The following is a 19126-nucleotide window of genomic DNA, read 5'->3' as shown; positions in this document are numbered from 1 at the left end:
CTTTCATATTAAACAGTATTCTGGAACAACTACGCTGCCTTGGAAGAGCTCTGGTTATTATGGAATAAAATTAGGCTTTTTTCCAGAACACAAAGCAATTGTGGATAAACTATTCAGTTATGTTGCAACAGCTATTGTAGTAAGCTCTTCCCATGCCCATACCAAAAGAGAACAAATCCCAATTTTGAATGGGGTTTATATTCACAGGACGTGTAGGCACTTCTGAAAAATCCTCTTTACGCTGAAATCATCATTTTCATTTTTATCTAAAAGCTTCATATGAAATGAGTGGCTTAAGTGTTAACAAATTGGCTAATATTAAAAACCTCTGTAAACTCAAGCCAATATTAACTAGGTCTGAGAACCCTGAACAGTAAGGGAAAGAAATCTCTTATATTGCTGGCTCCAATTTAATCCACAATATGTCATTTAAACAACAGAGGAAAATAATATCCCAGCAGGATATGCCAGCATGACTAGGATATGAACACTGTAAAATAAATTTTAATTCACTATTCTATGTTAAAAATAGGTATTTTTAAAGGATATGCAACATCACACTGGGAGTTACAGAATCCCTAGTAAGCTGAACAACAAAATGAATTCGAAGTGTCAGGTACAACACATGCGGTTTTACTATTTACTAAAATGTTTTACTATTTTCTGTGGAAGTTCTGCAGTATCTTCCAGGAAAAGGCACAAGTTTTAAAAATAAATATATATACATACACACACATATCTGAACCACAAAACTGACTGTCACAAGATGGTTTTGATAACCAGAAGTTACAGGAGCCTAACAAAAATAAAAAGCATTCACAGAAGAAAAGCCCACACCCACCCAAAGTTATTAAGCACAAAAATGCGCAAGGTGTCTATAAACTCTTGGAGACTCCAAGAAGCAGAACAGGTGTCATGAGGCCTGGAGAAGGAAGGTGATGGAGTGAGAACATACTTTTGGGCTTACCCTGATGTCACACTGTTCCCTTCCAGTACCATCTACCTGCTAGTGCCAGAGTGTGTTCTCAGGACAAATCTTCCACACAGCATCTGTTAGCACTGCTCCATCACCCAGCACCATAAGAACCCAAGGAAACCGGGAAGTACAGCCTGCCTGTATTTCTTCAGGTACTACAGAGAATGGTGAGCGAGAGTCACCGGATTTACTCTCAGAGAATATTTATCATCTACTTCGGACTTCTCTCTCCAGGAATTGTTGTGTATACTATACAGGAAGATATCCTTGAGCATCACTGACTACCACGATTAACAGGGATAACCTTTCTAGTCAAGTCATGTTTACAGCATAACTCATCCAAACTGAGGACTGGAAGAAATGCTCAGTTCATAAAGGAAAGTTTGTCAAAAGCACGAAACGAACATTAAGCAGAATCCTTCGTACCCAATACACGGCTGTCAGTGGGATGAAGGCTGCCCAACACCCTGCAGGTATGTGAACTTCACGTAGATGAAACCGTATTTGCTAACACGTGTATTAGGATTATCCCTTCACCTTCCTACATAGGTTACCAGCACTTGCCCTTTGATCTCTTAAGAAAAAAAGAAATCCATCAAATAACACGTATTTTTAAAACACTAATTATAAAGACATTCAACCGAACTTTTCCCAGAAACATGATAGAAAGCTCAAAGGAGGAGTGAGGGAAGGGCTAAGAACATGCTGGAGCAAATGACAGATGCAATCCAAGCACTGCCTCGATCCTGTGCGGTGCAACACTGGGAGGATTATTCATCAGTCTGTCACGCTGAAGGAGCCGGAAGTACAGCTGTCAGAAAGGCTGATACACTATGACTAGGTCTGTTCTTTTGTCACCGTCAACGATGAAGCAAAAAATTGCTCCCCGCCCTTTTCCAGGCCTAGCAAAGTCAGGTACGTGTTCTGAACAGGAGACTCTTGGAAGAGCTCATTCTGGCACAGAACAGCTGGAAAGGGCCCGGCTGCTGCAACAGGAGTTCATCAGGAGGACTGAGCAAATACCAAGGATGGGAGAACACATGGACTGGGAATGCCGGAACTCAAAGAGGTGGCTCAACACTAAATGAAGGAAGAGGTTAGGAGTGGATAAATCCTTTGACAACAATGCCATGAGCCTCTGGGTTGGAAATCACCTATCTGTCAAAATTGTGCCTGTTGGAGTGTTGAATTTTTCGTTTCCTGTTGTAGTATTTTTATGTTGCTGTGACAGAGACTTTGTCCTCTTGTGTTTGCAAGACAGAAGTTGAATTTTTATCAAGTCCTTGCTACAAAGACTTACACAAGAATGATGAGGAAGGGAAATTGCAGGTGCAAAAGTAACATTTAAGTAGGAGTTGAGTATTTTTCTGCCACAGTCCTTCAAAGTCAGGCTTTAAAGTACTGCAAGAACACAGGGAGTGACAAGCTGCAGGATACCTGCTGCGGCAGGCAACATGCAGAAGGCACACACATGCAGTTATACTAGCACAAAGAGCAACTGCTCTGACAAACACCACATCGCTCAAAGCAGCAGAGACAGGGAAATTTGTGCAGATGGGAAAAGACAGTCAGCTTTTTCCTGAAGTATTTCACGCTATTAAGATGGTTGGACTTGAGCAATATTGTCCTCCACATATATGAAACCAAGATTTTCTTAGAAACCTATCATCCCATGAGACTAAATACAGCCATTTTAAGCCTGGGTGGAGGAGCTGCAACAGAAGATGGTAATTTGTGATCCCCAAGAGAAAGGCTAGTACATCAATAAAGTCACAAACTGATGCAATGAGGAGACCTGTCCTTGACCTTCTGGATCTCCTGACTCCTTCCAAAGTCATTTCAGACATGGAAAATGTTAGCACGACCAGAAAGTCAGACATCCAGTTCACAAAGAGTGTATTACCCAAACACTGCCCTATCTTCAAATTCCTTGAGCAAACAACCCGTCTAAAAGATTTAACCTAAGTGCTGCCAAAGAGCAAGCAAGTATTTTTCAGAAATCTTATACCATATTCCCATCAGCATCAGCTCAGGAAGTTCAGACACTTTATTTTTGCACAAGGCATAAAGTGTAAGGAGTATAATGACAGATGCACCGCTGACAGATTTTCAGTCCTCATGGCACAAAGACAAGTGGACTGTATTTTGTTGGGTGTTGCTTTGTCTGGAAATACCACACCAATTTTTCCTTTCAGGGAATGCTGGAATGAATTTACTGCTCAACTGTCAAACACAGAGGAAGAAGAGATTGAAAGCTTAGGATGTTTAACTTACTACATGCAGGAAGGGTGAATCTCCCCGTAAGAGATGGCTCTCTTGAGAAGACAAAAAGATTGCTGCCATTTTTAAGTCTTGCATCTCTCCCTGGCCACAGGCATTTATCTTCACTGACTCAATTTTGTTGCCAACACTTACAGTAACATTTACCTGGTTTGTCTCTTGCCATTAAGAAGCTGCTGTGCAACTGTGGCACATTTGTCGGCATCCTGTGTAACTAGTCTGAGGTGTCGCAGTAGGTCATTGTCCGGAAACTTTCTCATTTCTGATTCTTCTATCAAAGCCTTAAAACTGATGAGACCTTTGGGGAAAGATACTAAGTTAACAGAAGTCCCCCTCTGTGATGGATTTTAAATGGTAAGGCAGAGTAACACAAGACATGAAATGTATTTCTGTTTCAACTACAGATATATTTTATATCAAAGTGATTTACAATCTTCTCACACAGAGACAGCTCAGCATAATTTCTGGGACTATGAAGGCTAAAGTATTTACTTTAAAACATCAAACTCTATATGATTTACTTTGTCACATCAGACAAAATTTACCAAGTTTCAGAAACTAAAAACTGAAAAATTAACCATTTAAAATTTGTGTTGTAGATAAAAGGTAGGATACTTACTTCTTTTGTTGTTAATTTTTGCCTCCAGAGCTTCGTTAACGTTGGAAGCCCATTCGTTGTACGATTCCGCTCGCATCTTCAGCGCCATCATCATGGGGTAGAGCTCCTCCAGGGTATAGCGGTACCTACAGTTAGCACAGAATTCAAACTCCTCAGCAAAAACTGGTGGGGAGCAGAAGGGTAGAAGGAAGGGGCTCTAAGATGTATTGGTCCATACAGCACAGAAATTATCTACTATGCACCCAGGACTATAAAATTAAGATATATAACAGCACCAGGCTCCCCCCCGAGACAATTTCAATGTCGCAATTGCTTCACAAAGCAATTTCCACATTACAACTGAAGCAACTGTGAAATTGTCTTAAGACAAGCTACATTCATGTAGGACATGTAACAAATCAGGAAAGGAAAGAGGAGAACAGGAAAGAAAGCTAACAAAAGCAAATAAATTATTACTCAGCAAGGACTGGATGTGGGGGATGATGACTGTGTCACTAGACACAAAAAAGCAAACTAACTTATCCAGCAATTTTTGCCATTATGGAGCAAGAATAGCTAAAATGCTGAAAAGAGTCTTTGTATACGAGCACAAAAAAGCACTTTGTTTTGGAGGCACTGTATTTGCAAAGGACAGAGAGAAACAGGACACCGAGACTCACACCACTGACAAAACAGAGTAGGCACCACCACAGTATCTACATATATAATAACAAAAATCTCCAGAACAGAGTGTTATTTGCTATCTAAAGCTTACCCCAACTTGTATTTGTAGGTGGGACAGGAGCAGAGATCCTCGACGTGGTACAAGCACACCAATAATCCAGGTTTACATGGACAGTAAACAGCAGACATGAAACAGGTGGTTTTACACTTTAAGCACTGTCGCTCATCATCAGGAAACAGCTCAAAAGCCACTCTCTCCGAGTCAGTAACCCCCTGCAAGAGAGGATGTTACATCACTTCAGAGCCTAATGAAGAGGCAACTATGCCACACTAAAGCATCCGAAGCTAAAATTTATGACAGGAATAATGAAGTTTAGACATAAGATATTAAAACCTGCCCATGGCAGGGGTGTTGGAACGAGATGATCTTTAAGGTCCCTTCCAACACAAACCATTCTATGATTCTATGATTAACCAGGCAGACAGAAATTTTGGTTAATGAAAAAAGTTATTTTGATTAAATTACTGAAAGAACAAATATTATTTTAAAAGGGAAATTCTAAACAAAATTAATGGGCAGATGCTAAAACAAGATTCATGACTTTACTCAGGAAGTGCTCTGAAATCAACAGTGCTACCCAGGAAGGCACTCCGTAGCTCTAAGCTGCTGACAACAGTACAAACCCCAGCATGCCTTTCACACCACTGTTTCAGCTGTTCCTTCCTTTATTGTAATATTAGCTCCTACAACTCACCAGTTTATCAACCTTCTCACGCAACCTCTTCTCCTCTTCAATCATAACAGCCATGTCCTTCTGAACTGTAGATGCTACCACAACATCAAGAACATCTGCTTTGGAAGCCATTTTACAGATCATCTCATCATGGGAAAACACACAGTAACGATTTAGCAGACGGTAATGTTCCACACACTGGCGACCCAACGGCAGCTGCATTGAAAAACATTAAATCAAGAGTTAATTTTGAAAATGACATTAAGATACTAACATTAGGCTACTAACCAAAAACTACCCAAATGAAAGGCCAAGACAAATCCTTCCACAACAATATTCATAATTCAGAACAAAAAATTAGAGAAATCAAGACGCTGAGTTCTTGTAAACTAGGATCACTTCCAACTCCTTCACAGTGGATGCTGTGGATGCAAGTTGTGTAGCCAGGCTCACCGGGGGAACGTACTATCCAGAAGAGACCATAACCAGGGGTGACTAAATCACTAACCTACAGTAGGCTCAGGAAGACCCAAGCTGGGGAAGCATCAAAGGGAAGGGTACAAACACTTGCCCTGTTCTTACCACTCGAGGCCAGCCCCGTCACAGGCGGATTGCAGGGCACACAGCACCTTCCAGTCACGTGATGTGGCTTGTTTATGCAGGACACGAATTGTGCCACAGCACGACAAACTGCTGACGCCACGAACCACCGAGTCCCTAACCAACCCCAGGCAGAGTAACAATTCAGCATGAGCTGGGCAGGTTATTCCTAGCTTTATTTTAAGGCTGGCACTGGCCAGGCGGATAGGGATGCTCTGTTTACAGTGAGATTAGGGTTAGGGTCTTCTACGAAACTCATGGAAGGACAAGAGGAAACCAAAACCAATCGATATATGAACACAGTCACAATGCAGAAAGCTTTCTTCCAATTTTAAGTGATTTTTTTTAAAATGTAGCAACATTTTTAGATAGAGTACATTTACAAACAGCTAAGACCTCTTTAGGGGAAAAAAAAAAAATCAGAAAAGAATAATTTGAAGCATCAGTAGCATCAAATGATCTTTCTGAGATCAGACACCACCACGTGTCCGAGAAATCTGCTGGGAAGGAGAAACCATTTCTTATATCTTTGGATTCTCCATTTATTTCCATTAAAAAAACACCCTCAAACTTAATAATTTATTATGACCTAATACTTGTAATGCATACCTATCTCTGTTGTTTCAATGAGCTGAGTGAAGGTTACTGGGAATAAAGTACTGGTCTGTGAACCTTCTCATCAAAACTTTCTGTTCCCTTCTCATTAAAGTATTCTTCCATAAAAACCTACAGCACCTCTATGATCCAAGAGGATGTACTTGCATCAGACTCAATTCCTTTTTTTTTTCCCCCCTCCAAGAGGACTATCAAGGTCTAACTTTTCTTAATGTGTTACATGTATAATCCACTTTAATCACAGAAGTAGAAAAGAAGTCCAAGTTGGCTTCATTTTTCGGCTCTAGAAAGCACCTCTTAGAAGTCCAAGTGCAACAAACAGAAAACTTTCATTTCAGTTCTTGATGATTTGAATGGAATTTGGGGACACAAAAGGAGTAGATTCTAGCAACACTGGTGCTTCTCATATTCTACACATGCACAGGACCATGTCTAGGTCCTGCTGTAAGAGACACACACCAGCCCCACTGTGTAATTTCAAACCAAACCTTAGGAAGCAGAGAATGCCCACAGTTCACTACATAAAAGAAATGCCTTCAGCAAAACATGATGCTTCCAGTTATTGGCTCCCTCAGATCTGTGGACTAGATTTGTGCATCAGCAGTAACTAAGAGCTGTACATCAACCATGAACAACTTTGGAACTGCATAGTTTATAAAGAACTGGTTTTGGAACATACCCAATCAACTGTGCAGAAGTTCACAGCTTCAGCAAAATTGAAACCCTGATTGAAGCCACTGTGATAAGCTCTTGGAAAGGTGATCACAAACTCCCCAGCACACTGATTGGTTCGATAAACCTAAGAGAAAAGACAGACAAGCATTAGGTCAAACCTAAACAGAACCAAAGGCTGTGAGAAGACGATACAGAATTCCAATTCTAGTAATTTCTGTGATGACTTTGGAGAGTTTTAAAACATAAGCCCAGAATTACAGCTGGCATTTGGTAACTTGTTATATAAAACCTTAGAAAGCAAAGGGGTTTCATTCAGCCATACCTGCACGCTAAACAGTTTTTAAGCCAGCTGCCTGTGCCTTCTGTACTTTGTTAGCACTGTGCACAGTTACACAGCTAACACACAGGCAAAGCTCTCTTTAGTGTGCAGCTGAAGGCAGAGAGAAACTTGGAACCTACACAAGTTCATAGTGCTGTAAATCTAATGCTTTTGGTGCTATACCATCAGCATGAAAACAGGCAGGTCTTCCTGCAGCTTTCAATTTTGCAGTCTCTCAAAGCATAGTAGGCACGATACATTTTGCTACTTCTTTCAGATTTTCCTTTAAGTCCCAAAGTCAGCTAGTCAAAAGCCAATTAACTTGTAAAGGGACATAATTCCCATGAATAATCTAGTATGGAGTTTGATGGAAACTGATGAAAAATGTTTTTAAATACATAAAAAATTATCCAGGATAAATAAAAGAATGTGGACGGCAAATAAAGAATGGGTTTCAGCCCCCTGCCAGAAACTCCATGCCAAACAATTGAGTCTGATTAGACAGACATATGAAGAGCTCCTGCCATTGTTTCAAAGGTTGAGACTCAACCTCTCAGTTGAGACACAGAAATAGAAAGCTACTAAGGTGGATCTCCAGAGAAGAATTTGCCAAGTAATTCCAAAAGCAATGATTCCATTGCCCATCTGTTCATACCGGCACATTACACTAGACAAGGAAGATACCACCACATGGAAACTACCACATCATCTCTGAACAGAAGTGACTTCAATTATTATCTCTGAAGTAGAACTCGGTGCAAATGAGAGAGGTTTGGGTTTGGGGGAGTAGCACAGGAGTCCAACAACATACAGGCACTCCATGGGCCATCAAAGTATTCGGGTTCATTATGGTGACAAGTTGGTGCAAGAGATCTGGCTGAGATTCAAATAGCTCTGGAGCAAGCTTCTTCATTACATCCTCCAGCTGTTCAGCTGCATAACCTGGGGCTCCATACCACGTTTTAGGCTCCCCCCTGCAAGATTATTAAAAAAAGTTAAATATAAGCCATGTTGTAAGTCACATTTTCAGTCTTCTGCTTTAAAATACACCACGTCTAAAGAAGGGTATATCACCAGGAAGGAATGCAAAGATTAGGTACCTTCCTGAATCTTCACAGTTTACACAAGGCCCTCCCTCCAGACCTAAATTTAACTGCCTACATTTCTGAGCCCATACTTAAAGTATTCCGGGTGGGAGGAAGACTGAAGTAGTCCTCGGTGAAGTTCCTCTGATTCCAGCAAAGTATCAAAACATAAGCCTTTCACCACGAACACAAACTTACTCTTGGATCTAACAACCACAGCCAGTCCTTTCTGTCTTGTGCATAATTGCCATAAAAGCAAAAAAGTAGAAATTAAGCTTCCAAATTATGCAAAATACATCAAGAAAGGGACAAAAAAGTATTCACATCTGGAATAGAAACAAAGAACTTTTAGCAACAACTTAACCCAATGCAAACCAGTTGAGAAAATGAAGGTTGTGCAGGGATGTTCCAGTAGACTGTTTCAGGTTTACAATGAAGCTGGCTTACTGCAGCACAAAGAGGAAAATGCCTTCTAAGCCCTTCTAAAGAACAATGTTAGAACAGCTATTTAGAAATTAAGTTAACAGACCAATCACTTTCTACCAACAGCTCTGAGGAGCTGGCAGAGTAAAGCTGACCGAACAGTGTTCTTTTTTCCATAAATCATGAAGAAATTGGGAGGATTCCAGAAGAATCCAGAGTGAAGTATGAATCCAGAAGCATATCCCTCATACCTAGGACCTTATACCTGTACTCAAACAGCACCTGTCATGGTGAAGAGGACAGCTAGCAGGAGGGACTGTGGAAGGGCAGTTACATTGGTATCCCATGGAGTAGCACCATCATCACCATGCAACGTTAAATCTACATTGGTATCCCATGGAGTAGCACAAGCAGAATCATCACCATGCAACGTTAAATGACTATGCAGCCTTGGACCTGGTCATCATCTTGGAACAGTTCTCTGAATTCATGAAGATCAGCCACAGATGAAGCTAAACACTGTCCCGCATCCTGACCCAATACTAGGATAGTCAGACATTCTTTGGCACTTACACATACCAAGGAGCAGAATTCTTGACAGCAGTTTGAACTATGCTAAACTTGGACCAGGATACTTGTACTGGGGGTGTCTGGACTTCCGGAGAACAGATAATGGAAGAAGATACAATTCTAATGGATATGTTAGGGTGCCAGCATTTTGCAGGCAGTGAGCTCCAGAATGGATGACGTCCATAGGACTTTCTGCACTGCTACCTGACAGCTCCACATTCCTGCCTTTAGAAATTCTAGCATCAATGACTGTAATTTTAACTCTGACCAGGACTGACATTTATTTATTTATTTGAAAACATCTTTAGAAGCAAAGATTTGGTTTTTCTCCTTTTACCATTTCAAGAACTAAACACAGGATTTGGAGTCATGCAGGAGAACTATTGCCTTAAACCCTATGAAAAGTCTGCTGCTGTAGCCTGGTTCACTTGGGACCATCTCCTCAAGCTTCTTCAGGACACATGGGAACACTGAAGATGGACATGCTATCCCTAGGACGTCACAAGAACAAGTCCTGCCTTCTGCAGCCTCTTCAGTCTTTGGAGCATTGTTCCTTCAGCAGCAGGTCATTAAGATTGAATCCTCTGGCCAAGAACAGCATTACCCTCAACTACGCATTGTTCTCAAATAGGCTAGAAAATCCTAGCCATAAACCTCGAAGTTGAAGGTGAATACAGAAAAATATTTTAAAATGTGAAGAAAAGACTTCAAGGACTTTCATGCTGGAGGAAAAATAAGTTTAAAGCTGGTAGGGCAACTTTCATGTTTCTCTGAATGTATGTACACGTGTGTGCACATACACACACGCATCTGCCTGGCCTTGACTGCAAACACTAATGCAGTTCAGGACAAATTATGGAGGACACAATACCAATCCAACAATAGGGAGACAAGCTGTCCCAGAAGAAATTAATTTTTTACTGCAAACAAAAAAATATCCTCTCATTCCCAAAGTTTTCAGCCTGACTGAAGACCCAGACACACAAAAAACCCAAGAAATAATAAGGAAGATCATTTTTACAATGTAATCCTGATTGCTCATTTACTAAGCCTCACTCAAACATTATTAAAACAAACGTCAAGTACTAAGAAAGTATGCAAATTAAGTTGCTGACTACTTGGGACAATAGCAGCAGCTACTTCAAGGAGCAGCAATTGAATAACCAACAGAAAAGATCACCTACTGAATAGTAGCTGGGATGTGGTTTTACCATTTTGCTGGAGTACTTCTGTGAAGAAGGAAAGGAAAGGGGAAGAGCTTGACACGTTTCAGGAAGACTGACAAGAATAACTCAAACTTCAGAAGTTGTAAGGTGAGAAGTTTAAGTAGTTCGATCTATTTAGTATATCAAAGAGATGGCAAAGATCTGTCCTGATTGCAGTTGAAAAGCATTCACTTGATGAGAGGATTTATGGTAGAATGATCTATTTAACAGACAAAAAAATATGCAGGATCCTAAGACTGATAGTTGAAAACAGATGATTTAAAAAAAAAAAAAACAAACTTGCATGGTTTTTAGTTTTACATTGAGTATAATAAAACACTTGATGGAATATATGTGGCATCTCTCATGATTTTTAAAACTGGGAATGGATGTCTCTTTCCAAAATACGACCTCTTAGCCAAAAGCAAAGCAAAGCAGGAATCGCTGTCATATTTAGCCCTGCTGCTACGGCATTGCAAAGGTTATTCTGGTCTAAACTCTGTCTAGTCCACTAATTAAAAAGGGGAAGGGGGAATGAAAGGGAGATTGCTTCTCAGGCTGAGTTTATTCCTCAAACTCACCAATGCAGATAGTTAATCGAGTAGCTCCAGTGGTCTTCTATATGCCAACAAAATGAAGAAAAGCACATTCCCACGTACAGCCAGGGTAACTTCATCCCACATATGTCTGCAGTGATGTGAGCAAGTACAGACTGCTCCATCACAGGCATGTTGTTTAAATTCCAGCCACTATCAAGGTATTCCTGAAAATTGAACAGACTAGTCACAGGTCTGTACATTTTACATGAAGTAAAAACCCCAAGAAGTTAAAATTGCCAAAAGAGCAACAGAATAAAAGCATCTTTCCCAACTGAAAAATACAAGAAACAGGTCAATGAATCAAAGATCAAAACCTTCATAGTCTTTGCTCCTTTCACAAACCTTATCTGACCTGCTTTGTTAAAATGAGGCTTTTTTTTTTTTAAATCCAGAAGTTATTTATTAACTTCCAGGATAAACCTGTATTTATTAATGTATGATCACAGCAAGTTTTATTTATTCAAAATTCTGATTCAATTCCTCTCTTCAAACACTGTGCCACGTAGTTAAAACCCCCACTTTGCAACCCAGTTCCATTGGTGTGCTTTGAATTAAAGATATATATTTAATGAAAAACTACAATACAAACCAACAGTGAGCTAATAAAGACCTACCTCTTCTTCTGGTCTAACTTTAAATTTCCCACCCCTAACTGGGAAGCCACTGCCAAATTCCTTTGAAGCAATATCAGCACCATATTCTACTGTCACATCCTCTTCAATGGTACTAACAAGTCTCCAGAATTCTTTTTCAACCAGCTCGGTGGGGACCATCTAAGTACAAGAAGAAAAACAAGGAGTACATACCGAGGAACCAGAACATAAAAAGCACGTGCGTAACAGCTATCTCAGGGAGGACCCTCCCTTATCTTGAAGCATTGCCCTATTTCAAATTCATTTAAACAAGAGGAAAAAGGCAGCAGAAATGTGGTTCCACCCAGGACATGCTGCTGCTTTGTTCTCTCAGGAATGGGTGCAGAAGGTATTCTCTTTCTTACAGACACTTGTTCAAAAACTAAAAAAACCTACCCAAAAGCCAAGAAGCCAGTGGAAGAAAAAAAAACATGCCACCAGCAACAACAAGGGTTTGTTTCATCCCATTCAAAACCAGAACTCCCCCCTCCCCCTGAAAAGTTATGTATTTTAACTAAGAACAAGAAATTAAATCTACGTGACAGCATCAGCATAAATACGTGAACATACATGTACTGGCATGTTAAAATAGTCTGACTTGAAGGCATCTGCCATTTCTCCAAACGTACGAAGCGTATAGTCTCTTGCTGCTTGTTCAAAACCAAATGCTTCTTGAGGCTTATTACACTCCTGCAATTGAGAAGATAATTGTTTCTGTAATATAGTAAGACGACAATCTGGGCTCAGATTTTGCACAAGTCGGCTACTGTTACCGCATCTGATGGGTAAGAAGGCAGGACATCTGATCGAAATGAAACGGCTGCCCCAAGTCACACAGAGTCAGATGAAGAAACTATTCTGCTTAATTCACCAAGTCGCTATATTTATAAAGCGTCATGAAGATTAATTAGATGAATGCCTAATTTCTCCTTCCTCTAGCAGAGTTGAGATGCATAGACCTCCACACTGAAGCACCCAGTTACACTTTAAATACAGATGAAAGGTGCCAAGGAACATCCAGTGTATTCTTTAAAGGCACATCAGTTTATCACTCCAAAATCTTAAGCAATAGCTTTCAAATTTGAAGCATGTCCAGCCTTCATTTTATCTTTACCCTTTATCACCTTGCCCGCACAACCTTAAGTAATAACAAATTGTAGTTTCAATCCCTAGAATCAACTTTTTAAAAAACTTCACAAAGCAAAACATAACCTTGAGCCTAACTTTTACAGTTTGTTGCATTACCTGAGCCAAACACTGGGGACACCTCCAGTCCCCTTTGGGAACATCATGAAGGGGTGGAATTAAACAGAAGGTATGGTAACTGTCATCACAGCCATCACACAGCAGGAGACGGTCCTCGTCGTTACCACTGCCGCATAGGAGACACACATACAAATCCACCTGCAACACAAGATTGCCAGAGTGGGAATCTGAGCACATAAGGTAACCCACGGTGAAAGAGCAGTTTGGTACCTCAGTCACCGGAAACATTTGCCGAAGCTTAGTTTTACTTTATCTCTGAAATGGAAATGCGTCAAACGAGCAGAAAATATTTACGTCAAGATTTAAATACCCCCTCACTGTAATTTAAAGAAGGACCACAGGAGTTGCAAGCCTTCCCATGCGTTTTTTTCTCCCCAATGACAGAACACTTGGTGCAGTGGCCAGGATAGTTTCAAGCAGCAGTACTGTGGATTCAGCACGTATAACACCTGTTAGTGGCTCACAAATCCTTTTTCTTGTTGCTCTCACGTGCAGCATGTGTGCACAGATGCTTCCTCCTCTGAGACCAACTGTTTGGAGCCTCAGCAGAGAGAAAGGGTTCCTCTTCATGGGAGTACTCCTCCTGTTCCCCAGAGATACTGGCTTAGACCTTCATTTTGGTTTGGAAAGGCACCAGCCTCCCAGCAGAGCTGTATGCTTTTAGGCAGATTTAGTCTGATGGAGGTTTCACACAGCTACCTAGTCCCGGGGAAAAGGTGCAGGCACTCCAAACGTGGGCAGGGTTGGCTGTTCCCTTTCCTACACCACACCTTCACTAGCAACAGACTGGAAGGCTCTCTGCAAATACGTAAGGGAGCTGTGAGGACAAATAGACCCTGTTGTCTTATGTTGTTAAACGATGAAGCACCATCTCCAGGTGGGGATGGTACCACCAGTACCTGAAGGGGCTACAAGGAAGCTGGGGGGGACTTTTTGCAAGGGCCTGTAATGACAGGACAAGGGGTAACGGGTTTAAATTGAAAGCGGGGAGGTTTAGATTAGGTATCAGGAAGAAGTTCTTCCCGCAGAGGGTGGGGAGGCACTGGGACAGGTTGCCCGGAGAAGCTGTGGAGGCCCCATCCCTGGAAGTGTCCAAGGCCAGGCTGGATGAAGCTTGGAGCAACCTGGTCTAGTGGAACGTGTCCCTGCCCATGGCAGGGGGGTTGGAACTGGATGGTCTTTAAGGTCCCTTCCAACCCAAACCATTCTATGATTCTATGATCTCCTGCTCCTCCCCAGAAGCCTTTTTCATTTGGGAGGTGGGGGTGTCAGGCTTCTAGTATCTGCACATTTCATTCTCAGGTTATGTAGCTACAGGTGTGGATTAAACAAAGAACATTTTTGGGTTTAGGAAGGACCCAAGCAGTGGTATGGACAGAAAGAATCTCAGGATCACCTCAGCAGTGAGACAACTACCATTGCTTTCAGGTTGGATTTTTTTGGAGTAGGGGTGGTGGTGTGTGGAGAGCTGGAGCAGGACCAGGGTTGTTTTTTTTAAGGAGCATTTGAACAACAAAGCTTGCTGAAATTGCAAATAAGTGGCAGGTCTGCTGGAGAGCTGGGTGCCAAAGCTCGCATTAACCTCCCTTGATGTTAAAGAGCAACAGGGCGAGAGATCAGTTCACAGAAGAACAACTTCTATTTGGACTCCTTTCAAAATTCCTATTTTGAGACTATACCTTGGAGACAGACAAGTTACCTTAGTTAGAGAAACTTAACTATACTGTTATTCTCAGCTTTGTAACAGCACAAAGCTTTATGAGCATGTGTATTCCAGGAGGCACAGATACTGCTTTGTTTCAACCACAGGGTTACAGGACAAACACAGGAGAGCCCTTAGTGTGATACAAATGACATGAGATTTCACTACACACCCAAGAGAAACCCAGGAACACCTGCCATCAGTATGAAGCAGCAGGAAGGCAGGGTGTACTCACAGCATTAGTAGGTTTTTTAGATCGGACTTTGGATTTGTCTTTCTCTGGCTCCCTGGCATGCTCTCTCTTCTTGGGAAGTTTCACTGTGCTATGCATTTCCTTTTCTGGTTCAACAGAAAAATAGTGAGGGTATTACAAAATGTTTGAATGCTTAGCATTATTTGTTATGATTGGTAACTACTTATTAGATGGCATCATTCCCAGTTATCTGTTGAATTGCTTGTTATCCCATACACACAATTTCAGTCAGCCTAAGGCAAGATTTGAACATCTGCAATGCCTGGCAAAGCTGGTATTATCACACAAACCAAGCATGCCATCACGAGCTAGCAATGACTGTAACAGCCTGCATTCTTTGAGTGCGTATTTTAAATCTCATTTAAATGAATTTACGTTAAATTAGGAGTATCTTCATAAGCTAAGGTTTTGTTTCTAGGAGCTGTTAACAAATGTGGTTGAATTACTCCATCAATTTCATAGCAGCATGTCACATGGAGACATGAAACAACACTACAGCTTCCGAGGGTGACCTTCACATTTCAGGTTCTTGCAGCGGTAGCTTTCATGAAAACGTATCGTCAGAGACGAGCATGCAGCAGTCGTGGCCTGACAAAGCAGCAGCTACCTGCATTCTTACCCTCCTACCTAATCTGCACGTGTCACTACCCAAGTCTTCATTCCTGACCAAAACCGGCAACCCCACATAGCAGAGTGGAGAATCCCAGGGCTCTGGCGCTGAAGACAAGGGGACAATGAAGTTCGTAGCTGTGTTACAAGTGAGCTAGAGCCCTTTGCCCCTGCACATGAGACAATCTCAAGCATTTCTTGGGAGTCCAAAAGCTAACAACGATATTAAAGAATAGAGTAACTACATCTGTCAGAAATTTAAGCATTAAATAACTGTCTAGAGCTTTTGCCTTCTACTCCTATCAGGGGGAAAAAAGTAAAAATGTTAAAGCCTAGAGACATTCCTTAAAGAAAAAAAAATATCAAATTACAGAAGACCACAATCCACACAAATTCTTGAGAAAAATTTTGAATTAACAAAGCAAACTCATAAACCACTTAGTTAATTGTGCTGATTAAGTAGTTGTAAATGGTTCCTATATTTGCTTTGCCAAATTATTTGTCAACAAACTTATTCTTCTGCTTGATGGCATTAAACATTTCTTCAGTCTGAAATTATTAATTCTTAAGGACAGATAACAACAGACTCAGGACTATTAATAGAAGCAATTTAAAAATCCTATTATGGGAACTTTATCATTAAGCTCACAACATACTATCTTTTGCCTTTGTGACTTTCATTTCCTGATTTCAAATGCAAATTCTTTCCTAAAAGTGTCCGAAATCTGACACAGTCTTAAAAGTGTTTCCTCTATTTAAAGCTAGTGGGTTGATGCTAGCTATTTAAAATACGAACCAGAAATATGACAGTAAAGTCTAATTTTTTTTTTTCCCAACTGGAAAATATATTTTCCAAGAAAACTCAACCACTCACAAAACAAACAAAAAGGTTTCAAAGAAATACAAGAATTTTTACAATTAATTGCAATTTAAAAATCAAGTTAACAAAAGTTGGTTTCTTTGAATACCGTGAATTGTTCCAACTGCAGAATTTAACTCTGGTCTTAGTCTGTACAAACTCATTTTAAAAGAAGTTGCATTCACACTTCGTTTCACTTGCCACTTACCATTTTCACACTTTGGAGGTGCACATCCCATTCTACGTCTCAGATTATGAGTTCTGGCTTCTGGAGGGTCAGATTCAGTTTTAATAGTGGTTGCCTTAAGGGGGAAAGAAAAAAATCAGGAATGTCTTTAGGTGGAAAATTTCAGTTATACACTTGCATTTGGGAAAATCTTCCCTGCCATCTCAACTCAGGGCTGCTTGCCCAGGTACGGATGGACAATTCTGGAATATGCAGCTGGCCCCTGCACGCAATGCTGCAGGAAAGGCTGTGCACCCGATGCGCTGCAGCCTGCACTCAACTCCTCCCGCCCCTCAGAGCTACTTTGGCTCTGAAGAAGGGAAAAATCTGGCCAAGTCCGATGCTCCTAGTCTTGTTAGAGTCCTAATAAGAGAGTGCGTATTAAGGTCTAACTAATTCTCTGCAAGTCTCTAAAGTTGAGTAACTTTGGTGGCAAACCCTGCAATGGTTTAAAACACATATTTCAATTCTCTCAGGAGCTGAGAAAAAGAACTGGGGGGAAAAAAAGATACCACTGTGACTTCCAAATTAAAAACAAAACAAGAAACACACCACAAAAACACCCACCCAAACATTTCTGCATACAGTTCTTAATTGACTCTGGTAACGGCCGAGAGGAGTGCAAAGGTTCAGAGAACAAGGTGATGTGAGACACAAACACTTCACTGAGGTACAATGGAGGTCTTAAAACTTGTAACCTGACTTGTTCTAGGAAAAAGCCAAGCTGATGGAAGTCAGAGAGATTTGAGAACTTCATTTAAACTCAAGAACCATTTTATACGTACAAACAAATAATTCTAAAACGGTAACCTGAAATTTCTGAAATACTTGTATTCAAAAAAAAGAGTTAAGTAACACAGGGAACAACCTGGAGATATCTGAAAGGAAGTGCTACAAAGACCTGTGCCAATAACAATACCATGGTTTTAGTTTGATTTCAGTGGAACTGGCTAAGTTAGGTTTTCTTTTACTCTTAAGAAGCACAACTACTCCTGTCTAAGGAGGGAATTCCGTGTACTGTGGAGCTTTCAACACAGAATAGTGTTTTTCCATTTAATTCTTATATTTATTCCCTGACATTTTGAGACTGTGGGAGAATGGTTCTCAAAGTCCACAGTGTAAAGACGGCTTCCTCCAACACTGTATTTTTCAAGCATAATTTCGTAAGGAAACGAGGGCATGCAACCGCTTTCTTGCTACTCACACATCAGTCCCCTGCCAGCGGCTCGCAGAACCCGGAACAAGGGGCCTTGTCGGCCCAGCTCTCACAGCACGACTTCCCACCCGAATGCACCACCAGGTATTCCAAGGGGCAGCGCATGCTGTTGTTCTCTTTAGGGTCTTTTTGCAGGCTTGTTTGTTTTGAATTTTTACACAGATGTTTTTGACCTCTTCTCCCTCTGCTTTGTGTTCTCTTTGTCGAAATGACTTCAGTTCTTAAGCCTCTATTTAGCTTCAAAAGGGCAGTTCTTTTTCTTGGCCTGAGCCTTTTATCATTACTGATTCATCTCACTTTCACTTCTGCAGCCTTGTGCTGGTCTTCTACCCTTACCTTTTCTAAATCAGGCATCTAAATCCTTTGCATTTCAAAACCAGCCTAGGACTATTATCCTTTTCCTTTCTAATTAATTAGGAACATTTTCTCCTAAATGTGTACTCACCAGGTAGGTAAGGGGAAGGTAAAACTGTATGCATCTTACAATTGCAAACTAACACTTATCCCACAGGCTTTGATTTTTATGGGTAAGAATAATTTACGATACTTTCCTGTAGTTCACTTATTTTTAAGGTTTATAGTAGCCAATTAGCCTTTGAAAAATCAGGAAACAAACTGGTAAATGTAAGAATGAATGTAAGATTTTACAATTCAAGACACTGACAAATCCTTGTATAGCCTGTTAGAGCAAAATGTCGAGATACATTAACCAAACATTACTACTTTGCAGCCAGGTTAGCAAAAAATTAACTGCTTGTAGCTTCAATGTAGAATTAAATGGATTTAATCAACTTAGCTTACTTGGCACTGAAATGGAACAGGAACACATTAACAAGTCTTACCTTTTGGATTATTGTCTTAAAATATCACAGCTCATTGCTAAGGGAGTCAATTCATGCTGCTTAATTCAGCCTTAGCTCTGTATATTTTGATTTTGTTCTTAATCAAGTATTTTCCTTCCATAAAAGTTAGGCGCATTGTATCAGTAGTGCTCAGGGAA

At 40.7% G+C, this 19126-nt stretch overlaps 1 protein-coding gene across 1 annotated transcript in view; it reads right to left on the bottom strand.

Annotated features, from left to right (window-relative positions):
• KDM5B (lysine (K)-specific demethylase 5B) overlaps window positions 1-19126 on the bottom strand; it is a gene marked incomplete at its 3' end in the record, with an annotated part of 37630 nt that overhangs the window by 6812 nt on the left and 11692 nt on the right. Inside the window, exons 6-17 of the mRNA XM_010148198.1 lie at window positions 16893-16986; window positions 15199-15302; window positions 13241-13399; window positions 12566-12685; window positions 11978-12136; window positions 11346-11527; window positions 8293-8455; window positions 7167-7286; window positions 5294-5488; window positions 4630-4811; window positions 3876-4000; window positions 3404-3554 (exon numbers count right to left, since the gene is read on the bottom strand). Of these exons, the coding sequence (XP_010146500.1) occupies window positions 3404-3554; window positions 3876-4000; window positions 4630-4811; window positions 5294-5488; window positions 7167-7286; window positions 8293-8455; window positions 11346-11527; window positions 11978-12136; window positions 12566-12685; window positions 13241-13399; window positions 15199-15302; window positions 16893-16986 (1754 nt within the window). The remainder of the gene's footprint in view (window positions 1-3403; window positions 3555-3875; window positions 4001-4629; window positions 4812-5293; window positions 5489-7166; window positions 7287-8292; window positions 8456-11345; window positions 11528-11977; window positions 12137-12565; window positions 12686-13240; window positions 13400-15198; window positions 15303-16892; window positions 16987-19126) is intronic.

Source organism: Eurypyga helias, unplaced genomic scaffold (genome assembly GCF_000690775.1).
Source record: "Eurypyga helias isolate BGI_N326 unplaced genomic scaffold, ASM69077v1 scaffold21033, whole genome shotgun sequence".
NCBI classification, from domain to species: domain Eukaryota; kingdom Metazoa; phylum Chordata; class Aves; order Eurypygiformes; family Eurypygidae; genus Eurypyga; species Eurypyga helias.
Note: the sequence above shows the minus strand (reverse complement) of the source record. Positions and strands in the feature narration are given on the sequence as shown.